General features: G+C 43.8%; 1 protein-coding gene across 3 annotated transcripts in view; it reads left to right on the plus strand.

Moving 5' to 3' along the window:
- The window catches only part of ipo8 (importin 8), a gene marked incomplete at its 3' end in the record, with an annotated part of 39,611 nt that extends 23,616 nt beyond the window's left edge, over window positions 1–15,995 (plus strand). For 2 of the 3 annotated variants that reach the window (XM_080754179.1, XM_080754180.1), the window contains exons 18-25: window positions 2,116–2,241; window positions 3,178–3,275; window positions 3,979–4,074; window positions 7,617–7,837; window positions 9,014–9,219; window positions 11,343–11,579; window positions 12,859–12,988; window positions 14,441–15,995. In XM_080754179.1, the coding sequence (XP_080610305.1) occupies window positions 2,116–2,241; window positions 3,178–3,275; window positions 3,979–4,074; window positions 7,617–7,837; window positions 9,014–9,219; window positions 11,343–11,579; window positions 12,859–12,988; window position 14,441 (1,115 nt within the window). Of the gene's footprint in view, window positions 1–2,115; window positions 2,242–3,177; window positions 3,276–3,978; window positions 4,075–7,616; window positions 7,838–9,013; window positions 9,220–11,342; window positions 11,580–12,858; window positions 12,993–14,440 lie in introns of those variants that run through there. The other variant, XM_080754178.1, reaches the window with a different exon arrangement.
- Window positions 15,996–21,979: the final 5,984 nt, after the last annotated feature.

Raw genomic sequence — 21,979 nt, forward strand, 5'->3', positions numbered from 1 at the left:
CCGCTGGCCTATTGGTCCGGGCGCATACCACATGGGCTTTGTGTAGCCTGGCGGCGTCACCGGTTCGATTCCCGGTCCGGATGACCTTTGCCGCGTGTCACTCCCCGTCTCTCTCCCCATTTCCTGTCGGTCTACTGTCCTATCAAATAAAGGCATAAAAAGACCCAAAAACAAATATATTTAAAAAAAAAAGTAATGGATATTGGAAATACTCAAGTAAAGTACAAAAACCTCAAAATTGCACTTAAGTAAGTACAGTACTTAAGTAAATGTACTTAATAGTTACTTTATACCACTGGTTATAAATATATAACTGTGGGCGGACTGCCCTGCCCCCACCTATTAATTTCAATAAATGTTGCTCACCAGCGCATGAAGCACCGAGATTAACACTCTACTTCTGCATTGTTCTTGATTCGTGCACCTTATGCTGGTGTTCAAATGCGGAAGACTTGAGCACCGATCAAGGCGCACTAGTAGGGTTTCAAGCGGTACAATAATAAATAGAATTATAATCTTGAAAGAATGTGAAACGTTTTGAACATAAAAAATAAAAATCTTTATGGTGGTCCCTGGCACAAAGCCTTTTCAAATGGGTGTCTCTGTCAAAATACATTGTTTGAGGGAACGCTGCATTGACATTGCTCCGTGAGCGCCCGCTTGTAGCTGCGCTCTACCCACCTTGTATGCTCTTACTTGTTAAAATATGCTGTGTTCCTATAGTCCTCTTCCAGAGAAAACACAGTTGCACAACTATCAAAGTAAAAGTTCTCTTTGTACTTTCTAGAAGGCCCCAAATGACCAGAACCATTGCGTGCTAGTGTAATTACCTCTGGCAGTGGTCTGTAAGTGTGTGTGTGTGCGTGCATGTGTGCGTGCGTGCGTGATCCCCGGTAATTGGGCCCCTGTGTCTGGTGGAGAATTGAATCCAGTCGACTTTGTCGGTAAAGAATGGCTGCACTGATTTTCCCCCTGCCTGCTCCTGTGGAAAAGCTCTGTGCGGCGTAGAGACGGAGAGAACAGCAGGACAGAGGCTAAAATTAACAAAGTGAAAGATGGAGAGGTCAGGCTAATTTCTCTCCCAGGGAAATCTTTTCAAGCGCGCGGTTACACATAGACACACACACAGCGCAGAAGCCGAACACCCCCTCATCAATTGAATTCACGCTGTGCAGTGCCATCTCATTTGATCATCTTCAGTCCACGTTTCTCCCTCTCCCTCGCAGCCTGATATCATCGCTGTCACGGTGGGAACCTTGCATGTCCTCCAAACCCACTACTTTTCAGGAAATGGGGGGGGGGGACTCGTGTTCCAATGTATTCTGTGTAGTTATTATTTATTGTCACAAGCTCTTATTAATTCATACTTTACATTTTTTTCATTGGTTCAATATTTATAAAACACACACACACACACACACACACACACACACACACACACACACTTAACCACGTTCACATCCCCAAATAGCCGGTTATTTCTGCTACTTGTCTGTTACACTGTAAGTATGAGGGGCGTCAATTAGTAGGGCATTCATTTATGAAAACAAATTGAAAAGTTCTCAGAAATATGGAGACGTGTGGTTTCTGCATGCATGTTCTACCGAGCTCCCATGACCTGGTGTGTGTGTGTGTGTGTGTGTGTGTGTGTGTGTGTGTGTGTGTGTGTGTGTGTGTGTGTGTGTGTGTGTGTGTGTGTGTGTGTGTGTGTGTGTGTGTGTGTGTGTGTGTGTGTGTGTGTGTGTGTGTGTGTGTGTGTGTGTGTGTGTGTGTGGTGCTAGAGCAGTGGTTCTCAAACTTGGGGTCGGGACCCCAAATTATTTTGTGGGGTCCCCAGATGATTAGCTTAATGTAAAAAAAAAAATGTCTCACTCAACGGTAAACAAACCTACATAAGTGTATACAGGGTATCTGCACATTTATAAAGTGGCAATTTAAGGACTTTCAACACCTACATGCTCACAACGCCTCGCAACACAATATTTATCTGTGGAACCGGGTCACGTTAAATGTAATATCTACAATTCCAATATGATTATTTTGGGAGTCGCGGCCTGAAAAGATTGAGAACCACTGTGCTAGAGTAACATGCCCTTGGCTGACTCTCCCATGCAGAGTTCTACGAGGAGATCCTCTCCCTGGCGTTCGGCCTGACCTGTCAGACCATCTCCCCCCAGATGTGGCAGCTCCTGGGCGTCCTCTACGAGGTCTTCCAGCACGACTGCTTCGACTACTTCACGGGTATGACCTCGCACACGCTGTCGCCACATGGCATGCTGGTTTGATTGAACCACAGGTGGACGCATATTACTCCACTGGAACAACCTTTAGGGCTCGAACACATTGTACGACATTGCGTGGCGAGTCATCAGTCATCAGATCGTTAGAGTATTTCACACTACACAAGTGACTTTCTTGAAATCGGCTGTCATAATATCGTTGTGGTTTTCGCCGATAAGATGTTCACCGACAAGGGATCACCCACTGCCAGATATTTCACCAGGATGCATCCCCGATACATACCCAATATTACATTTGTTTTTATTATAATTGTGCACGAGAGCAGGCGCTAATGATTTTCCGACAAATTTGTCATGAATTAAAAGCAAAACATTTTTCAAATAAATTAATGACATTATGAAAATAAATTAACTTTTAATACATTAGATATTTTGAGGGGTTAAACATCATTAACCACTCCTCTAGGTCTTAAGTTAAGTCATAAGACCTGGTACTTAAAAAGGGCCTTCTATTTCACTCACTCACTCTCTCACTCACTCACTCACTCTCTCTCACTCACTCACTCACTCTCTCTCACTCACTCTCTCTCTCACTCTCTCACTCACTCACTCACTCTCTCTCTCACTCACTCACTCACTCACTCTCTGCCTGCAAATGCAAGAAATGCTCTGCCATCTCAATGAGTCCTGCTGTCAATAAACATACTGCACTTGATCGGGCGCGGAATGCGCCTCACGCAATGCAACCTTTTATTTGAACAAACTTTATGAAAAATACATTTTAGTATTTAAAGGTGGACCAAAATGTTCCCACGCTCATTTGTTGCTTTATTCACATTAGAATATACTTTATTATGCATGTATTAGCCGGTAACTATGCACGTGTTAACGATTGGAACTACGGTTGCATTGAAGTTTGGACTGTTTTCCTCCACAGATATGATGCCTCTGTTGCACAACTACGTTACAGTGGACACAGACATGCTCTTGTCCAACCCCAAACATTTAGAGGTCATCTATACCATGTGCAAAAAGGTCAGTATTCTCTGGAAAATCGCGCCAATTCTTGGCCATCTGGCCAGTGATGTATATATCAGACCAGTTACCCATATATGGAGACCCCTGGTACCCATATATGGAGATCCATGTACTGTATATGGAGATGTGCTGTGAGAGTCCAAACATGCTTACTCAGTTATTCGTTATGTGAAAGTCCTATGATGTCTATGACATCTGACATCATACCCTTTTATGCCCATACATGGAGATCCCTGTCTATAGAATCAGCCACACAGATATGGGCTGTCTTGGCCATCTGTCTTGGCCATATATGGATTCTGTTAGTGTGGTATGTGGCCGATGTGGCCTCCATATATGGGCATTCCCTATTATGAAGTCATGTTAGATATGGGCTTAATATTGATGACATCAGGGAACTCCATATATGAGCATAAAAGGAATTCTGTTAGTGTGACATCACAGTGAAGCCAGAGCGTGATGTCAGAGGGGCAAACCCAATCTGTTAAGAGTGGTTCCCCTGATATCAAACTGATGTCACATGTGATGTCACAGTGATGTGTCAGGCGTTAGAGACAGACAGAGATAAGGTCAAGCTGTGACCGTTCATATACTGCGACCTATGGTTGCAATTATAATGTCCCCCCCTAAATCGATGATGTTATTAAAATATATAATTTTTCATAATAATTGTGATTCTAACTGGTGTCTTGCTGTATAGGTGCTGACCAGCGATGCGGGTGAAGATGCAGAGTGCCACGCTGCCAAGCTGCTGGAAGTGATCATCCTGCAGTGCAGAGGCAGGGGCATCGACCAGGTCAGAACTAGAGATGGGACCTTTATCGCGATTAAATTGTCCCCGCCATGCACTGGGATGAATTGGCTGTCGTTGAGCTGCAAATTGACGAAACAGGCACGCGAGGAGTGCATTTGGTACACTCTTATTTCACTCTACACAATTCAATTCGCCAAAGGTTCCCCACCAGAACGGGGATGCTGGGGGTTCAATAATAATATTGTTGATCGCAATTATTTTCGCCACAATAATCGGGACATGTAATTTCCCCCATTTCCACCCCGATTACATGAAATAACAATGTTGCCTAACTTGGAGAAGCCTGTGAATGCGTTAAAAGGCGGAAAAGACGTGATTTAGTCTACTTACCAGCGAGTGAAAATGCCTTGGTTGCAATGGAGGTGGACGGGGCTGAAGAGCAGCAGGCTGTTTTTAGGAATGTCACCAGGTTCCAGTGACACAACTTCCGCTTTGCGGCGAAATCAAAGTGTGATGCTACTCTCCTCTTGACACTACTCTGGGCAGGGAGTGTTGGGACAGGAAGAGTAGAAGGCTCTCCCGGTGGGTGCTCCTCACTGGCGGGTGAGCCAGTATGATACAACACCTAGTGACAACACACATGTGTGGCGTGATGGGTGGAATTAATTGGTGTAACTACTACATTGTGGAGAAAAGGGTGCTAAAAAGCAAGACATAGAGACACAAATCAGAAAATGGCCCTGTAAATATCGGTGGCAGGGAGACAATAGTTGTAACAATGTTGAAATATTTAAAGCCTTCTCTACCCGTGCAGGGTGTCTTTTTAAGCCGCAGCTCATTCAAAATGCATGAGTTGATGTGTGATTAGTGAGGTGCAGCTGGCCCGACACCTGTTACTTTATCTGTGCCGATCACCTGTGCTGCTGCTTCCACCTCCTTTTCTAGTGCAGTGGTTTTAAAAGTCGGGGTTACTTGAGGGCAGTTCTAAATGGACCCTTACAGGTCTGTAACTCTGGGAGTTGTGGGGGTCTTTGGAATTTAAAACATGGGTCTTCAACAGGGGGTCCGGGACCCCTAGGGGTTTCTCAGAGTTACTACAGAGGGTCCTCCGAATCTTTGAGTGATAGAAAGTCTCCTTTTTTATATTAATCACTTGAACCCTAGTGTCCATATTCTGAGAACTTTAACCCAAAATAGCAGATCTGCAACGTTGCGAGGCGTTGTGAGCTTGTAGATCGGCTATTTTTAGCAAAGAGCTTTGGTGTAGAGAGGAAAAAGAGCAGACCAAGTACATAGTGAAAGGTCAAGTTTATTAAGTATTGACGGATCAAGTGGTTAAGTCTGATAACACACATTGACATGAATCCAAATACACTGATGATTGTGCTGTCAAACGATGAAACTACCGTATATGGAATCTATGAAAAGGCTGTGGGGGTCCCTGCTTCATCTCTCTCTAAACTAAGGGGTCCTTGGCCTGAAAACGTTGAAGACACCTGAAATTTTAAGTGTTCAGTGTTTTAGAAAGTGGGGGCCACCAGAGGGCACCAGAGCAGCCAATTGGAAAGAACAGGAAAATGAAGGGGGGGAAGTGTGCAGTAACTTAAATTCAATGAATAACATTATTGTGTCAGTTTAACGTTAACTTTAGACTTTTGGGCTGTCATTAAAAAATATGGAGAACATTTTAGAAACTGCCGTTAAAAGCAGAGTGACACGATGCAAGCTCATAAATTTTCTATTTCCAACAACGTATCTTGGCCAAAATACATTATTTATTTTTGACAATTGTCATTGTAGTAATTGTCAGTCATCTTCCCCCTGCAACCTTTGTTTACAAGACATAAACAGCCACACAATTAAATTGTTAATCCCAATCAATTATATGACAATTAATTGTTGTGTAAAGTGTCATACTCGTGACCTTGACCCTGTGCCTGTGTTGTGTGTACAAAAAAATACTTTTGTACATTTTACTCCTAACAATGTTTCTACACTGTTAGTATTGATACTTTTACTTAAGCCATGAACCTTTACTTAAAGGGCCACTTCACCTCTGGGACAACCAGATCTTATTGTATTGTTATTTGGGACACGATCAACACAATCCTGAGTTATTTTTCGTGTTCAATCTGTGATTTTAGATATTTTAGTATTTCATCATGTACTAGTGATGCAAAATGCATCACTAGTCGTAGTCAGTTACAAATGTTCACTTTTAAAAGTATTTAATTCAAAGACTTGGGGTCTGTGGTCAATTCAATTTGGGGGTCCTTGACATGAAAAGGTTTGAGAACCACTGATTTAGAAGAAGGATTTTAGAAGACATTTTTAGAATCGGGTCAGATCGTGCAAAAATGTTGTGTAGCTTGTATATCTGCTACTTTTCAATAGTTAAAGCATTAACCCATTTAGGCCTAGAATTATTGAATGCTTTAACCAGTGAAAAATAGCAGATATACAAGCTCACAGCGCGGCACCGAGTGCCGCGCTGCGAGCTTGTAGATCTGCTATTTTTGAAAAAGTTGTGAAAATGTGTGCAAATCTTTGAATATATGTATTTTCAAAGCGTATGTTTATAAATCAAATTTTGCTTCTGGGTGGTCCCTGGAACTAGATATTGTGAGATGTGGATCCGTGGCCAAATAAATATCAGTTTGGAGGTCCTTAACATGAAAAGGTTTGAGAACCACTGTCATAGTAGTCTCTCAAGAACAGACTAACTGAGCTCCATTTAAGTGAAAAGGACCTTTTCTTTGACGATGGCTGGCCAGATTGCTGACATAGAAACATTGGTTTATCCCAAAAATCTTAGAAGGATTCAAAAGACACGTATAGAATCGGGTAAAAATTCTAATTTTCACGATTTTTCAAAAATAGCAAATCTACAAGCTTGCAGCGTGGCACTCGGTGCCGCGCTGTGAGCTTGTATATCTGCTATTTTTCAATAGTTAAAGCTATACTGTGTAAGTTGCTCAACTAGTGGTCAGTAGCGCTATAGCAAACCGCGGTCGCGTCTGCTTTTTTCGGCCGTTTTTCGCCGCGGACCGGGCCTTCAGACCCCCGCGTCCGCCTCGCCCGCCTCGCCAAGTCGTCACGCATCCGTAGTGTCCCTCTGCGGACCGGCGTTGGGGAGGTTTACAGGCTAGACTTCTAGACCAGTGTAAACAAAGCTGTTGAAGCAAGCTATTTCCTGAAGAGACCTCAAGATGCACTGTCATTGGCCGGTAGTGTATCATGTGTGTATGATCTGCAATGTGATTGGCCAACGTATACACAACGTATACGGATGATGCAGATGATGTCATTTTGCCGCGTAATCCTGCCCCTGTCACGGCTAAGTAGAAAACATATAAAGAAAAGGCTTTTGGGGCTGAAATTAACGGAGTGGGGGTTCTAAAACATTAGCGATTTAATAGTTAGGACAATTTTAAGATATGTTTTATAAAAAAAGTTACATAGTATAACTTTAAAGCATAAAATAATGATACACAATATGTGTTCCCGTTCTAAATGGGTTAAATAATTCTATGCCTAAATGGGTTAAGTAAAAAAGGGTACCTTCTCCCCCCACTTGTCCCCAGTGCATCCCCCTGTTTGTGGAGGCGGTGCTGGAGCGGCTGACGCGCAGGGTGAAGTCCAGCGAGCTGAGGACCATGTGCCTGCAGGTGGCTATCGCCGCCCTCTACTACAACCCCGCCCTATTGGTCCACACCCTGGACAACATGCACTTCCCGCACAACCCCCAGCCAATCACGGCGCACTTCATCAACCAGTGGATGAACGACACAGAGTTCTTCCTGGGGTGAGGCTGGGGGGGTGACGTGGCATAATAAGCTCATAGGTCATAGCGGCCAAAAATGTCAGACAAAATTTGATCTCCAAGAACCTCATTCCATTGTGGCTTTGACATCGTATAAAATCTACAACAGTGTTTTTCCGAGTCCCAGAAAAGACCCGCCGGGATTGGCCAGTGGTCATTGGCAGTTGTGCCGAATGCTCACCCGCCAAAACGTGATTTACGATTCTATCGGGACAACTCAGTCCTGATAGGTCGCAGACAGAACATACGGCGGAGAAGAAAAGGTGTTGAAACAGCCAGTTCCTTTTTCTTTCATTTCAACCAATCAGAGTATGGATAGTCCTTGGCAAAACACTGTCGTAGACTGTAAATATGCGTCATTGACCCATTGTCAGCCTTCTGATTGGTCCCTGACTGACCAACCAGCTGGCTGCTTCCGCCTTGTTCTGCCTACTTCTGGTTTAAGCTGAGCTCGGTTTTTGGAGCACAAAAAGGCAGTAATTGGCTACTGCAGCTGGGATTGTCTTTTTTTTTACTGAGGCCAAGTTGAAGATAATAAATTAATACATGAAATATAAATACCAGGGAACTGAAAAAACTTTTTTTAATGGTAGTGAATGTAATGCTGTTGCTTTGTCCGACCAAGCAACAGCAACCAATGATCACTAGACTAGATGATGCCACTTAAAGGAGTAGTTCACCTACAAAATGACTTTTTTTCTATTGATTACTCACCCCATGGAGACTTGAGTTCAATAATATTTGTATTTATTTATCGCATTCCTAAGACAAAAATGTGATTATAGTAAATGTACCCCCATTGATTCTGGATGGGGACCCGGATGCATGGCCCTGGTTGGGGACCCGAATGAATGGCAGTGGATGGAGAAACCGTCAGGGTACTTTTCTTTTTTTGTCTTAGGAATGCGACAAAAAACATAAAAATATTATTGAAATCAAGTCTCCATGGCATGAGTAATCAATAGAAAAAAAGTCATTTTGGGGTGAGCTACTCCTTTAACTTAGTTTTTCTGACCTATAAATGTTTAGTTTTGTCCACCCATCATTTTGTAAAAATACTCATTCTTTGTTCTGGAGTTGGAGCTCTTGTAATTCTCTCTCTCTCTCTCCATTCCTTCCGTCTCTCCACTCACCACACCTTCCCTCCGGGCTCACCAGCCTCCATGACCGTAAGATGTGCATCATCGGGCTGAGCGTGCTGATGGAGCTGCCTCGCCGGCCGGCCGTGCTGGATGGGGTGGCGGCGCAGATCGTGCCCTCCGTCCTGCTCCTCTTCCTGGGCCTCAAGCACCTGTACGCCTCCCGCCTCCTCAACAAGCCCGACCTGCTGGCCCGCGCCGCGACCCAGGACGAAGACCAGAACGGTGAGAAAGCTGGAAGCAGGGGCGTCACGGGGGGGGCAGTGGGACTGAGTTACCAGGGCCCAAGGTGGAGGGGCCTTAATTATTTTATACTTTAGCTATTGAAAAATAGCAGATATGCAAGCTCACAGCGCGGCACGCTGTGAGCTATTTTTGAAAAGTTCTGATAATGTGTGCAAATCTTTGAATATATGCATTTATATATATATGCATTTTTTAACACATTTGTAACTCAAATTTTGCTTCTGGGGGGGTCCCTCGAAATAAATATTTTGAGATGGGTGTATGTGGCCAAATACATATCATTTTGGGGGTCCTACACATGAAAAGGTTTGAGAACCAATGACATAGAAACATACATTTTTCAAACAAACCTTGGAAGGATTTGAAATATTCAAAGACAATTTTCAAGATTTTTCAAAAATAGCAGTTCTAGAAGCTTATATATCTGCTATTTTTCAATAGTTAAAGCACAACATAATGCATAATAATGCGTTCCCAGACTAAATGAGTTAACCCCCTCCCCCTATGAAGAACTTTCATGGGGGGCCCACAGTGAATCTTTATATCCAGGGCCCAGTATTTGGTGCGACACCCCTGCCCTAGCAGTCTGGGTGCATATACGACATACAGTATAGGGCTCTATTTTCATACATGCCTTACCCCTTATCCCTAAACTTCTTTGCCTTTTTTTACTATTTTGAAAAAACATTTTACTTCAAATAGCCGATCTACAAGCTTACAATGTGTCAATGTAGATTGGCTAGTTAAACTATTTTAAAATGGTTTTCAAAATAGTAAAAAAAAAGGCAAAGAAGGTATAATGGACGAAAAATACAGCTGATAGGCTCTAATGTGTTCCTGTCAATCTTTGCTGCATGTCGGTCCCTGTCTCGCTCTCTCTCCCTCTTTCCTGTCCATTTTTATCTTGAACTATCAATAAAGGCAGAAAAGCAAAAACTAATCTTAAAAACCAAAAACGAGTGGATATAAAGACAATCTAAATCTAAAAGGAGTCGATAAAAACGGAACAAACAGGGCACAATATCAACAGAAAGTACCAAGTGTTATTGCACAGTCACTCTTTACCATTAAGAGTCTGATGGCTGAGGCTGAGGCTGCAGGTAAGAGATGGGATGAGAAATGAGAGAGGAGCAAAGGTTACAGAGGGACGAACTGAGAGGCAGAGACCTAAAGACTGAGACAGGACAAAATGATAAAGAGTGAAGATAATAAAAATGGACCGATTGCGGGCATAAAGGGGGGAAAGTATACTGAAGTTAAACTACAGTACAGGTATATAGATTTTTGCTTTTGACCTGAGAAACCCTGACGTACAAACCTCAGCCCTGCACTGAGGTCCAGTTAGCTGTACCACATGTCCCTGCACAGACCCTATAGTTCTGGCTGTCCTACGTAAAGATTTAGACTTCTAAACTGTGTATAGTGCTTGTAGTGCAGGTAAATGCATAAATGGACTTAGACCTGAGGTGAGGGCTAAGGGATCTTTCCAGGGACACAATTACTGTAGTCTCTATTGTTTTTGTTTTGTTTTCTTTTAAAAGCTGGTGGCCAGAAACTATGGAAGTTTACCATGAGAAGGGAATGTACTTGGGGCGCTAGGCTAGCCCAAGTTCAGGTTCCCATTTGTTTAATGTGTTTTAAACACTGAACACTGACATTTTAAACATACCACTAACCCTTAACTACAACACTGCATTGTTAGTGCCTGGGGATCTCCATACAGTATATGGGCATAAGGGGTACCCTATCAGGGCATCATCTATATGGACATTTTATTTATTTTATCCTTTATTAATATATATCCATATACATATATGGACTTAATATTAATGTTTTCGGGGAAGGTAGGGTGTAAATCCGAGTAAAGCATGCTCTTGGACCAGTTAGGGCCTGGGATTGATGACATCAGGAATCTCCATATGGGCATAAAAGGGATTTTGTTTCTGGGAATGCCAATATATGCGCGTTGTGAGCTTGGAGGTCTGCTATTTTCAATATTTTCACAAAAAGGCCCTTATAGAAATGTCAGTCCCTGCCTCTCTAACATTCTCTGCACGTCCCTGGGTGACACATTGTTTCTGCTCCTTTTCGGTGCCAACCAGAGGAGATTCCCAGCGACGAGGACGAGGTGAAGGAGAACCACGGCGCCATGATGCAGCAGCAGTCCAGCATGGCGGGCCAGGGGGGCCAGGGGGGGGAGGAGGAGGAGGAGGAGGAAGAGGAGGATGACTACTGGGAGGAGGAGGGCTTTGAGGGCACGCCACTGGAGGAGTACAGCACGCCGCTGGACTACGACAACGGAGAGGACGAGTATCAGTTCTTCACGGCTGCCCTGCTCAGTAAGGACTAGCGCAGTGGTTTTCAAAGTGTGTGACGGGCCACCCTGGGGTGCCGTGCCGGCGGTCCAGGGGTGCCGTGAGATAACTTGAAAGATTATTTAGTATCATTTTAAACTTAAAGTACAAAGTTATTTTCAGTCAGTTCTAACCAAAATGGCTATTATCTCAACGTTTTCCTCGCAACATAATCACTAAAATATCGTCACTGTCGGGCAGAAACCTTGTATCTACAAGTTTCAAATGTGTACGTCTTTTGGTAAAGCAAAGCCCTGCTTCATCATTCAAGACAGTCGCACAAAACTAGTGAAAACAGCCGATCTACAAGCACACAACGCCTCGCGATGCGAAGTGTTGTGTACTTGTAGATCTGCTGTTTTCACTAGTTTAGTACATTTTATAGATGATAAATACAAAACGAAAGGTTTTGGACATACAAGGTTTCCACCCGACAACGACGATATGCTATAAATATAAGGTGCTGGGAGTGAAAATTATAATGTATGGGTGCCTCGGATTAAAACAATATTTATGGGGTGCCCTGAGACAAAACAGTTTGGGAACCCCTGGACTAGTGCAATGTAGGGCATTAACACCCAAGGAGCCAAACTCGTTCAGTAACGAGTTAAGGCCACTAGGTGTCACCCTGCCAAAAGGAGTTGTCTCGTCCCTGAACGAGTCAACGAAGGGTTAACTGTACGTGCAGCTGCCTGCCCTCTGAATGACCCGAGTCCATACGTCACCCTGTAGCAGAGAGAGAGAGAGGGAGAGAGAGAAAATGGCACGAGCTGGTTGCATTGATTTCCATTCTACTCTGAAACATAAAAAGGGCTTTATCTCTGAATGAGGTGAAAAGAACGCCAGGGAAGCAGAGATCTGATTGTTTTCACGGCGACACTATAATGCGATGGTCGGCTCCCGTTTGGATTTTAGTTTCGCGAGCGTTTGTAAACAAAGGGATTATCTTCCTCAATCGTCAGTGGACACCCACGTGCACACGCACAAAGCTTCCGAGGCTCTTCAAAATAAAGCGTGAGTGAACTGCGGCAGCAGCAACAGCTAGAAATGTTATAAACCTGAGCAGCCCATGTGTTAACGACTTGTGATTTTTGCAAGTCGACGAAGTAAAAAGTTGTGTTGAAGTCGACTTTATCGTTTGATGACGTCATCATCAAACGATGGGGGGAACCTGAAAATTACTTAAAATAGCCTAGAGCGATCCTTTCTCGTTTTGATGTTAATATTATAAACTACCGGTAACTTGTGACGCCCCTGTGTGTAGGGGTGCAGAACACAGACGCAGGCTGGTACCAGACTCTCACAGCACCTCTCAGTGACGACCAGAAGAAGCAGCTGCAGGAGATCTACAGCCTGTCCCAGCAGAGGAGAAGCACCGCCGCCAAGGGACAATGGTGAGGAAACCATGGGGCAATGGGCCAATCAGCAGAGGGGACAGAAAGAGAGCTCTGTGGGCCAATAGGCACATATTGCGTAACTTAAAGGAGTAGTTCACCCCCAAAATGACTTTTTTTCTATTGATTACTTATGCCATGGAGAGTAGAGTTCAATAATATTTTTTGTTTTTTGTCACATTCCTAAGACAAAAAATTGATTTGAGTAAATTTACCCCCATTGATTCCGGATGGTATCCGGAACGAATGGGGGTACATTTATTGTTATCAAATTTTTGTCTTAGGAATGCGACAAAAACCAAAAAATATTATTGAACTCTAGTCTCCATGGCGTGACTAATCAATAGAAAAAAAGTCATTTTGGGGGTGAATTACTCCTTTAACTCATCCACTACATTGGACGAGTTTGACGAGCTATAGTTATGGGTCCACTCTGCTTATGACGAATATGACGAGCTATCAATTAGCTTTAATAACTATAAAACAAAAAAGTATGATCGCCGATTCGCCGTCCATAGCGCTCTGTGGACCCGCCCTATTCACAAAAAACGGATCTGGATGTTCCAGAACGGAAATGGGGGGGCGGGACAACGACGCCTGTATCCTGTCTGCCGAAATATCATCCGGTTCAATGTTGTGCAACACCAGCGTGGCGCTCCGTCGGTTTCGCTTTGAGCGATGGAAGGCTGTAGTGCTTTGTTGCTTACCCTGCCTGGATCGTATTGTAAATGCAATCGGTGAACCATCGCGCAATGGATTCACGCGCGCGCCCACGTTAAAGGTAGGCAAAATCCTGGCGGTGTGGACCCTCAGAAGGGTCTTAAAAATAGCGGTGGGTGAGTTAAGTCTAGGGATCGGACGATATAAAAATGTCATATCACGATTATTGTGACAAAATAAATCGCGATTTACGATATTAACGCGATAATCAGAATCCATTATCCTGGGGCAGAACATTAAAAAAAAAATAGCCGATCTACAAGCTTACACCGCGTCGCATTGCGACGCGTTGAAAGCTTGTAGATCGGCAATTTTTTGGCAAAGACATTTGATAGAGAGTGAAAAAAAACTGTATCAAGTACATACAGCTCGGCAAATAAAAGGTGAATGTATCCCAGTGCATGATGGAGGACGATATCACGATAAATTAAAAAAGTGTTTTTTATCACGATAAACGATAATATCGCGTATGGTGATGGTCCCATCCCTACTTTAGTCCCAGTTGGGGGACCTGACGGCGTGTCGCGGATTCGAATCCCGATCCCACCGGGCGAGGTCGCGCCATGTCTTGGCCATCCAAGTCAATGAATCTCTGTGAATTTGTTAAAAGAAAAAGTCCCAATTTCCCTGAAGGTACATGGCATCAGTTCTAACTATAATTTCCTGTTCCCGTTCATTGTCCCATGGCTTTGTTTGAACAATCCCTCACGACCTCGATGTGTTTGTTCTCAGAGCGCTGAGGTGCCGACGGCGAGGACTGCAGACCCCGACGGCGGAGAAGAGAGAAGAAGAGTTGGCCTGACCTGATCTGAAATGGATCCGCTGCTGGCTTCCAATCCAGATCAGACCAGATCGCGGATCAGCGGAGGTCTTTGTGGATCCCCAGCGAGACCAGGTTCTAGGGTTCCATCGCAGCTGGACTTTGAGTTACAAAGTGGACTGGTTCAGTGTGACGTTTTAGCCCCCAGGAGCCTGAGACCCTGTACACCGAACCACAGCCCCTATTGGACTATTGCTACAACCAGGACTGTACCGCTGAGGTGTGTGTGTGTGTGTGTGTGTGTGTGTGTGTGTGTGTGTGTGTGTGTGTGTGTGTGTGTGTGTGTGTGTGTGTGTGTGTGTGTGTGTGTGTGTGTGTGTGTGTGTGTGTGTGTGTGTGTGTGTGTGTGTGTGTGTGTGTGTGTGTGTGTGTGTGTGTGTGTGTGTGTGCGCGCGCGTGCGTGTTAGGAAGGATGAGTTAATATGTACGTGCGAGAGAGAGAGGCACGGATGCATGTGTAGAGTAAAGTCTGCATTTTATATATATATATATGTGTGTATATATATATATATATATATATAATATCATCGACCAGCTAAGTTGATTTGTGTCCTTCGTGCGGTGCAGTCCTTTGGTCTGGAGTTAGTCGTCAACTTGCGTTTGAGCGCGTGAGCACACGAATGTGTGCACGCCTCCCGGGGCGTTTTGCGGAGCGCACGTGTCGAGTGACGGAACGCGCGGCAGCGGTCACGCGCGTATTTCGCCACCTTAAATCATCTCAGTGGAGATGGGAGCGTCGGAGTGGACTAGAAGGGTGTAGGGGTGAACGATATGGAAAAATACAATATCACGATATTCTTCCAAGCTGTATCATGATACACAATCTCATCACGATTCTTTTTCATGTTGGTTTTTATGGTTATTTTTCAACTTAACAGTACAACCACCTACAAGGTAACAAAAACTAAAAGAAAAAGGAGTAAGAGACCATTTAGAGGCGAGGTTCCTTTTGGGAGGTCTAAATTGACCCTTACAGGTATGTAACTCTGACGGTATACAACCGTCAGAGTTAAGGGAAGACCTTGACATTTTAAAGTTTGAGATTTAGACCAAAATGTAGGTTTAAATGCATTCTGCAATGAATCTCTGTATTAACAATTCAACAGGGTTTTCTATAAGGCTCCCTCATTGTATCATGATACATACAATGTCTCTGAAAAGGAATATCGTGGAGACATTTTATCGCCTCAACGATATTTATCGCCATATCGCCCACCCCTAGAAGGGTGCCTTGTACACGGACAGAGGATGGGACGAACGGAGACGGGGTTGAACCACTTAAACAAACCCCATGTCGGTGTCTTTTCTGTTTTCTGTTATTGTGTGTTTTTTTTTTAAAGGGTTGACGCCTGGTGATCTTCGCGTCACACACATGAAATGTAAAACAAATATATAATAGGAAATGGACGCACACATGAAATGTAAAATATATATATATAATAATAGGAAATGGACACACACATGAAATGATGGTGGTGGTGGGGGAGGGGGAGGGGCATAATTGGAAGAAGAAGCAGTTACTTTTCTTCTTGTTTTTTTTTCTGTTTGTCTCTGGGTTTTGTTTTTGTAATATTTTCAGAAACTAACTTAAGAAAAATCATAAAAGTTCCTGTAACATCTCTCTGGGTGTTGTTTCGCTACTTATTCCATTAATGCTGACTCACACACCACCCTCCCCTCGTTCTCCCTTCTTACATTTCCCCTTTCTTTTCCTTTCCTTTCCTACTCCCTTTTTTCCCTCCTCTTTTCAGGGAGTGCCGTAGCCAGTGGTGGAAAGCAGTGGTTCTCAACCTTTACAGTCTTTGACCCCCAAAATAATCATATTGTAACTGGGGACCCCCCCCACCCTGACGAGTACTAAGCGTTGAGGCATTACATTTTTTATAACACGGTTCTATTGTGAAAATAGCAGATCTACATGCTCACAACGCCTCGCGCTGCTAGGCGTTGTGAGCATGTAGATAGGCTATTTTCACAATTTCTGCCAATGTTTAGTTTGTCATTTTAAGGTAAAGTCCTTAAATTGTCGCTTTAGAAATGCGCAGATACCGTCTATTCACTTAAACTTTATGTGGTTTGTTTACTTGTTTACTGAGTGAGAAAACACTAAGTTGCACATTAAGTTAATCATCTGGGGACCGCCCAAAATAATTTGGGGACCCCCCTGGGGTCAATTCTCCAATACTTTTACTTCTACTCCACTACGTCTTTGAGGAATATATTGTACTTTTACTTCACTACCATTATTAACTCTCCTACTGCCAGATTATTTATTTATTTATTGGGTCTGGTGCCATCAAAAAGCGGCTTACCTTTGCGACGTTATAGTAGATAGACAGACAGACATTTATTTTTATTTTTTTATTTTTTTTGGTTGTGCAATAGTGCACTTTGGTCTGCCAGGCAGCAGAAGGCGGCGTTATGCAAGAATGAATGTGAATTTGCCTGTTATGTGTTGAAGAAGAAGAAGACCAGTCACTGGCCACAGAGCCTTACAGCCAGAGGAAATCAACAAGGAAGTGAATTGTTCTCCGTTGATCTAACGCATAATGGATTTTTTACACCATCACCGCGGAAAATGGGTTTACAGTAGACGGCCGCGCGACCCCTCTACAGCTTACAGACGAACGAACCGAACGAGCGCCGTATTGGCGGAGAGGTCTTGCGAAATCGGGCGAACGTGAACGTTCAAAGCGTTGGGAGAGTTAAGATTTAGATTGTCATTACAAAACAAATATTAATCGTTTAAACAGCAGATAGATTAAAATAAATCACACCCGTGTGAACTGAGCGGTGGTTTACCCACCAACCCCCCCCCCCGTGTGTGTGTGTGTGTGTGTGTGTGTGTGTGTGTGTGTGTGTGTGTGTGTGTGTGTGTGTGTGTGTGTGTGTGTGTGTGTGTGTGTGTGTGTGTGTGTGTGTGTGTGTGTGTGTGTGTGTGTGTGTGTGTGTGTGTGTGTGTGTGAACAACAGCGCCCCTCCCTTAACATGTGTGGTCAGAAAAGGTACTGCCAGGCTACATACACGGCCGGACGGACGGACGCATACATACCCACACACACGGCCACGTATAGGAGACGGTGTGACCACCGCTCCAAAAAAAAGGTCATAATAATAACAATGCGTTGCATCTAGGCGCGTTGTGAGCTTGCAGATCGGCTATTTTCAAAAGATTTATATACATTTCGAAAACTTGAAACGAGACATTCTGCATAATGAGTGCTTTTACTTTCGGTACTTTAAGTATATTTCAATGCCAATACTTTTGTACTTTTACTCAAGCACATTTTGAATTCCGGACTATTACTTGTAACAAAGTATTTCTACATTGTGGTATTAATACTTTTACTTTTAGCTTTTAGTAAGAAATTACAGTTCTTGTTACACCACTGGTCATAGATCTGTCTAGACTGTGACAAAAGAGTGAGAGTTATTCCAGAACACTGGTAATCCATTCATGATCCTCTCTCTCTCTCTCTTTCTCTCTCTCTCTCTCTCTCTCTCTCTCTCTCTCAGCTAATCTGGTTGCACGAGGCCTCTATGTAGGTCTTCTAGTATTATGGGATACGTCAGAGAAGACAGGTGTGGGCCCCTTTTTATAGCCGGTGTCGCCTGGTGTAAACTGTGCCAATAATTCATAATAGTCCCCCAACGAGGTCTGGAAAACTCTGTGCCAATTGGGCTTTTTGTTAGATGAAAGGCGCAGTCTTTAAGGAGGTGTTTTTAATGGTCGTGTTCGCCTCAGCGCTTTACTTAAAGGGATATTTCACTTTCAAAAACACTTTTGGTCATGTTATCTTCTAATCAGGCTTTTATTAACACCCTGGACAGTTTTTAATTTGCTTCATTCAATATTTAGATATTTGATGTAAATGCTATCAGTCCTCCTCCAGGAGGAGGGCCCCAAACACACCCATTGTAACTTCAAACTCCATTTTAACCAGGATAGATTCATTAAAAACACCCATTATTTTTTCTAGTGACTCATACTACCCTCCTAATACGTGAGCAGGCCATGTTTTTTTCTTTTTCATTTTTTTTTTCATTTTTTTTTAATAATTCTTTGGGAAAATGGAAAAAATGTTAATACAATAAAAAATATATGAAAAAAGTTACTCTCCCCAGGCCAGCCTGATGGAGGGGAGAGGAACTGGAGTTTGCATGTTCTCCCCGTGTCTCGTAGGGTATAGATACCCTCACAAAAACATGCAGTAATCCTGGTCTCTATAATGCCTCCCACTGGCCAGCCGGGGCGCCTGATGGAGGGGAAAGGAACTGGTTGGAATAACGGGTTCCTTCCTCGCGCTACGTCCATACCAGGGAAATCCCCCCTGTCAGGTGAAAAGAAACAACTTGGACTACTCATGCATAGAAGGAAGCATGAGGTCAGTCCGTTGTCTCCCCAGGCGCGGCAGAGGGAGAGCAGAGCCCAAGATTACGTACGGTAAAAAATGGGTTCCAAAATCTTGGGATAAAAATTATAAAAGGAAAAAAAATGAATAATGTGTTCCTTCCACACGCTACGTCCTACCAGGGAAACCCCCGTCAGGTGAAAAGGAGCGGCTTGGTCTCCGTTGCTCTCCCCAGGTTGGCAGAGGGAGTGTAGTGTAGCACCTAGGATTACATGATTAGACAATTGACACTGGGTGAAAAGAATGGGTTACAAAAATCATGGGATAAGAATTGCTACGGAAAAAATAAATAAAATGATCGGCGAGTGACAGGGTCGTATGGCAAAGTATAGTGTGTATCTGAGCGTTGTAATCCTCTGTTGAGCATGTGAGCACGAGCATTTTGGCGTTTCTAGGCCAAGCGAGAATGCTGTGCCCGTACAGTAACGAGCAGTGCAGTAACGAACAGCAGTAGGCTACTGTAAGGAGTTACAGTAGCAGCACAGAAACGAACACTGTTTCCAGATGTTGCAAGAGAAATAAGCAATGGGGTCTTTGAAAACCAGCCCAAAAGAGGCAACGATAGGCCACACATGAGCACTTTAAACATATCGCAGGGGAAGCCGCCTGTCAGGTAAGCGCCTCACCGAGGCCAGGCAGTGGGACCATTGCAGGGGTCTTCAACGTTTTCAGGCCAAGGACCCCTTAGTTGAGAGAGAGATGAAGCAGGGACCCCACACAACCTTTTCATAGATTCCATATAGTTTCATCAGCACAATCATCAGTATATTCTGGATTCCGTCAATACTTAATAAACTTGACCTTTCACTCTGTACTTAGTCTGCTCTTTTTCCCCTCTACACCAAACCTCGTTGCCAAAAATAGCCGATCTACAAGCTCACAACGCCTCACGCTGCAATACGTTGTGAGCTTGTAGATCGGCTATTTTTCGGCTATTTTTACGCAGCGCGAGGCGTTGTAAGCTTGTGGGAAAGTGGTTGATATAAAAAGGGAGAAAAAAAGTTTCTATCACACAAAGATTTGGAGGACCCCCTGTAGTAACTCTGAGGACCACCTAGGGGTCCCGTACCCCCTGTTGAAGACCCTTGAATTAGGAGGTCCTTGACATGAAAATGTTGAACCACTGCTTAGGAAACAAGCCCAAATTAGCAACCTTTGCCCCAAAAAACACTACTTTACAGAAAATCACAACAAGCCCAAAGTCGCTTAAAATAAGCGGACCTAGTGGCAACACTGGTAACGAACAGCAGCAGTAATGAGCAGCACTGCACCAGTTGGAGAGAGGAGATGGGATCCAGAGGTAGTGGTGAAAAGTCAAAAGACAGTTGGAGGGCAAAGAGGATGAAGTGAAAAATAAAGAAGAAAAAGGTTAGGATGTCACTGGACGTACTTGGGGAGATTTGCGGCCTCCTTCTCTGGCTTTCCAGACACAGACACACTTACAGTAGGTGATGTGTAGAGTCTCTTAAAGTCTCTAAAAAGGATTAATGTATGATGCCAGCTCTGTCACATTTAGCTGTCTGTAACCTCTCTAAGCATGTTGTCCAGCCTGGCTTGGACCTCAAACGCCCTGGGCCCCAAGAGGACAACACTTTGAATTCCTATCCAAGGGATTTGGATTTGGGGTGTACTGTCCAAAGATATTAACTAAACGTATATCTTATTGACGTAATGTTTGCTAAGATCATTTTCAGGATCAGATATAAAAGCCACCCCAGTCATGTTTTCTGATTCTGATCTGATCCATTCGGATAGGGATTAAAGGTTTTGAACTCTTGGGCCATGGAAATGGTTGGGGAAAGAATAATAATGAATACAAAACAGAGTAAAAAAAAAAGAGGTTGGTGGGGCGACGCAAAAAAAGAGACAAAGGGGCACAAGTCCACAGAGGTAGAGATTAAAGTTAGTTTCAGGGCGAGGCTGATAATTAGACCTTAATCCCATGGGGGGAATTCCGTTTTCAGCTTCACCGAGCTGTGCTTCTGAAGTGAGCACGGGGGGGGGGGGGGGGGGGGGGGGGGGATCAGTCATCATCAGTGTCTTACTCAGGGACAACTCAGCGCATTTCTGGGGGCCAGGAATCAAACTTGGAACATTGGGCTTCCCATGCCGCGCCTCTCTACCCATTCAGCACTAAATGATGAGGATGGTGGAAGAAGGCTCAGACAGTTCCATAGTCAGATGACAAGCTTTTACAATGACAGTTTAAGCTGTGTGCAGTGCTGGTGTACTGTGACACCACCGCGTGTCTGTTCCCTCCAGCAGAAAGCTCTCACTAAGCTTGTGTGTGTGTGTGTGTCAGAGGAAGTGACCCACATACCTGGATAGATGCATTTGCGGAAAGGTTTTTTCATTTGAACACTGCAATTTTACTTCCTTTGTTTAAAGATTATGTAAACATGACAAAAATAGATTAACATTTTAAGTTAATAGAAGAAAATCAAGGTCTACCTCCCAATTAGCACAGATAAGTTGAAAAGGTGATCAAATTTTCCTTTTAATTAGCCTTGCACAATGATGGTACTATATAGGAAATAACCCCATATTTGATCAAGTGTAGAGTTTTACTTTTTAACAGTGTCGATGTGCTTTCTTCTCCTCCAGTGACTGCCCCCCCCCCCCCCACACACACACACACACACGGGGCTCAATTAGTGTCTAAATTCCCACCTGAATTGCTTAGCGTACTATTTATATGGCAGGCGACTACGCCTACCATATAATAGGCTATGTACGCGACTACTGTGTGTAATCACTTTTTAAAGAACGACTTCACCACTGTTCAACCTATCTTCATATAATTGGTCAGACAGGTTTCTGAACTGCCACAGCCCACAGCCCTCCTAGGGGACACAGATCGAGTAGAAAGAAATTGTGCTATTTTATCATCAAAATTAGTGAGGACGAATTATTGTGATCTGACTGAAACGCTCCACCGGCTGTCTGTCCGTCCGTCTGTCCCTCTGTCTGTCTGTCTGTCACGTCACACTTTTGCCCCTACTCTTATCTCCGCCACTGTTGGCCCTATTGATGCCAAAC

The sequence above is a fragment of the Nannobrachium achirus genome (assembly GCF_963921795.1).
Source record: "Nannobrachium achirus genome assembly, chromosome: 23".
Taxonomy (NCBI): domain Eukaryota; kingdom Metazoa; phylum Chordata; class Actinopteri; order Myctophiformes; family Myctophidae; genus Nannobrachium; species Nannobrachium achirus.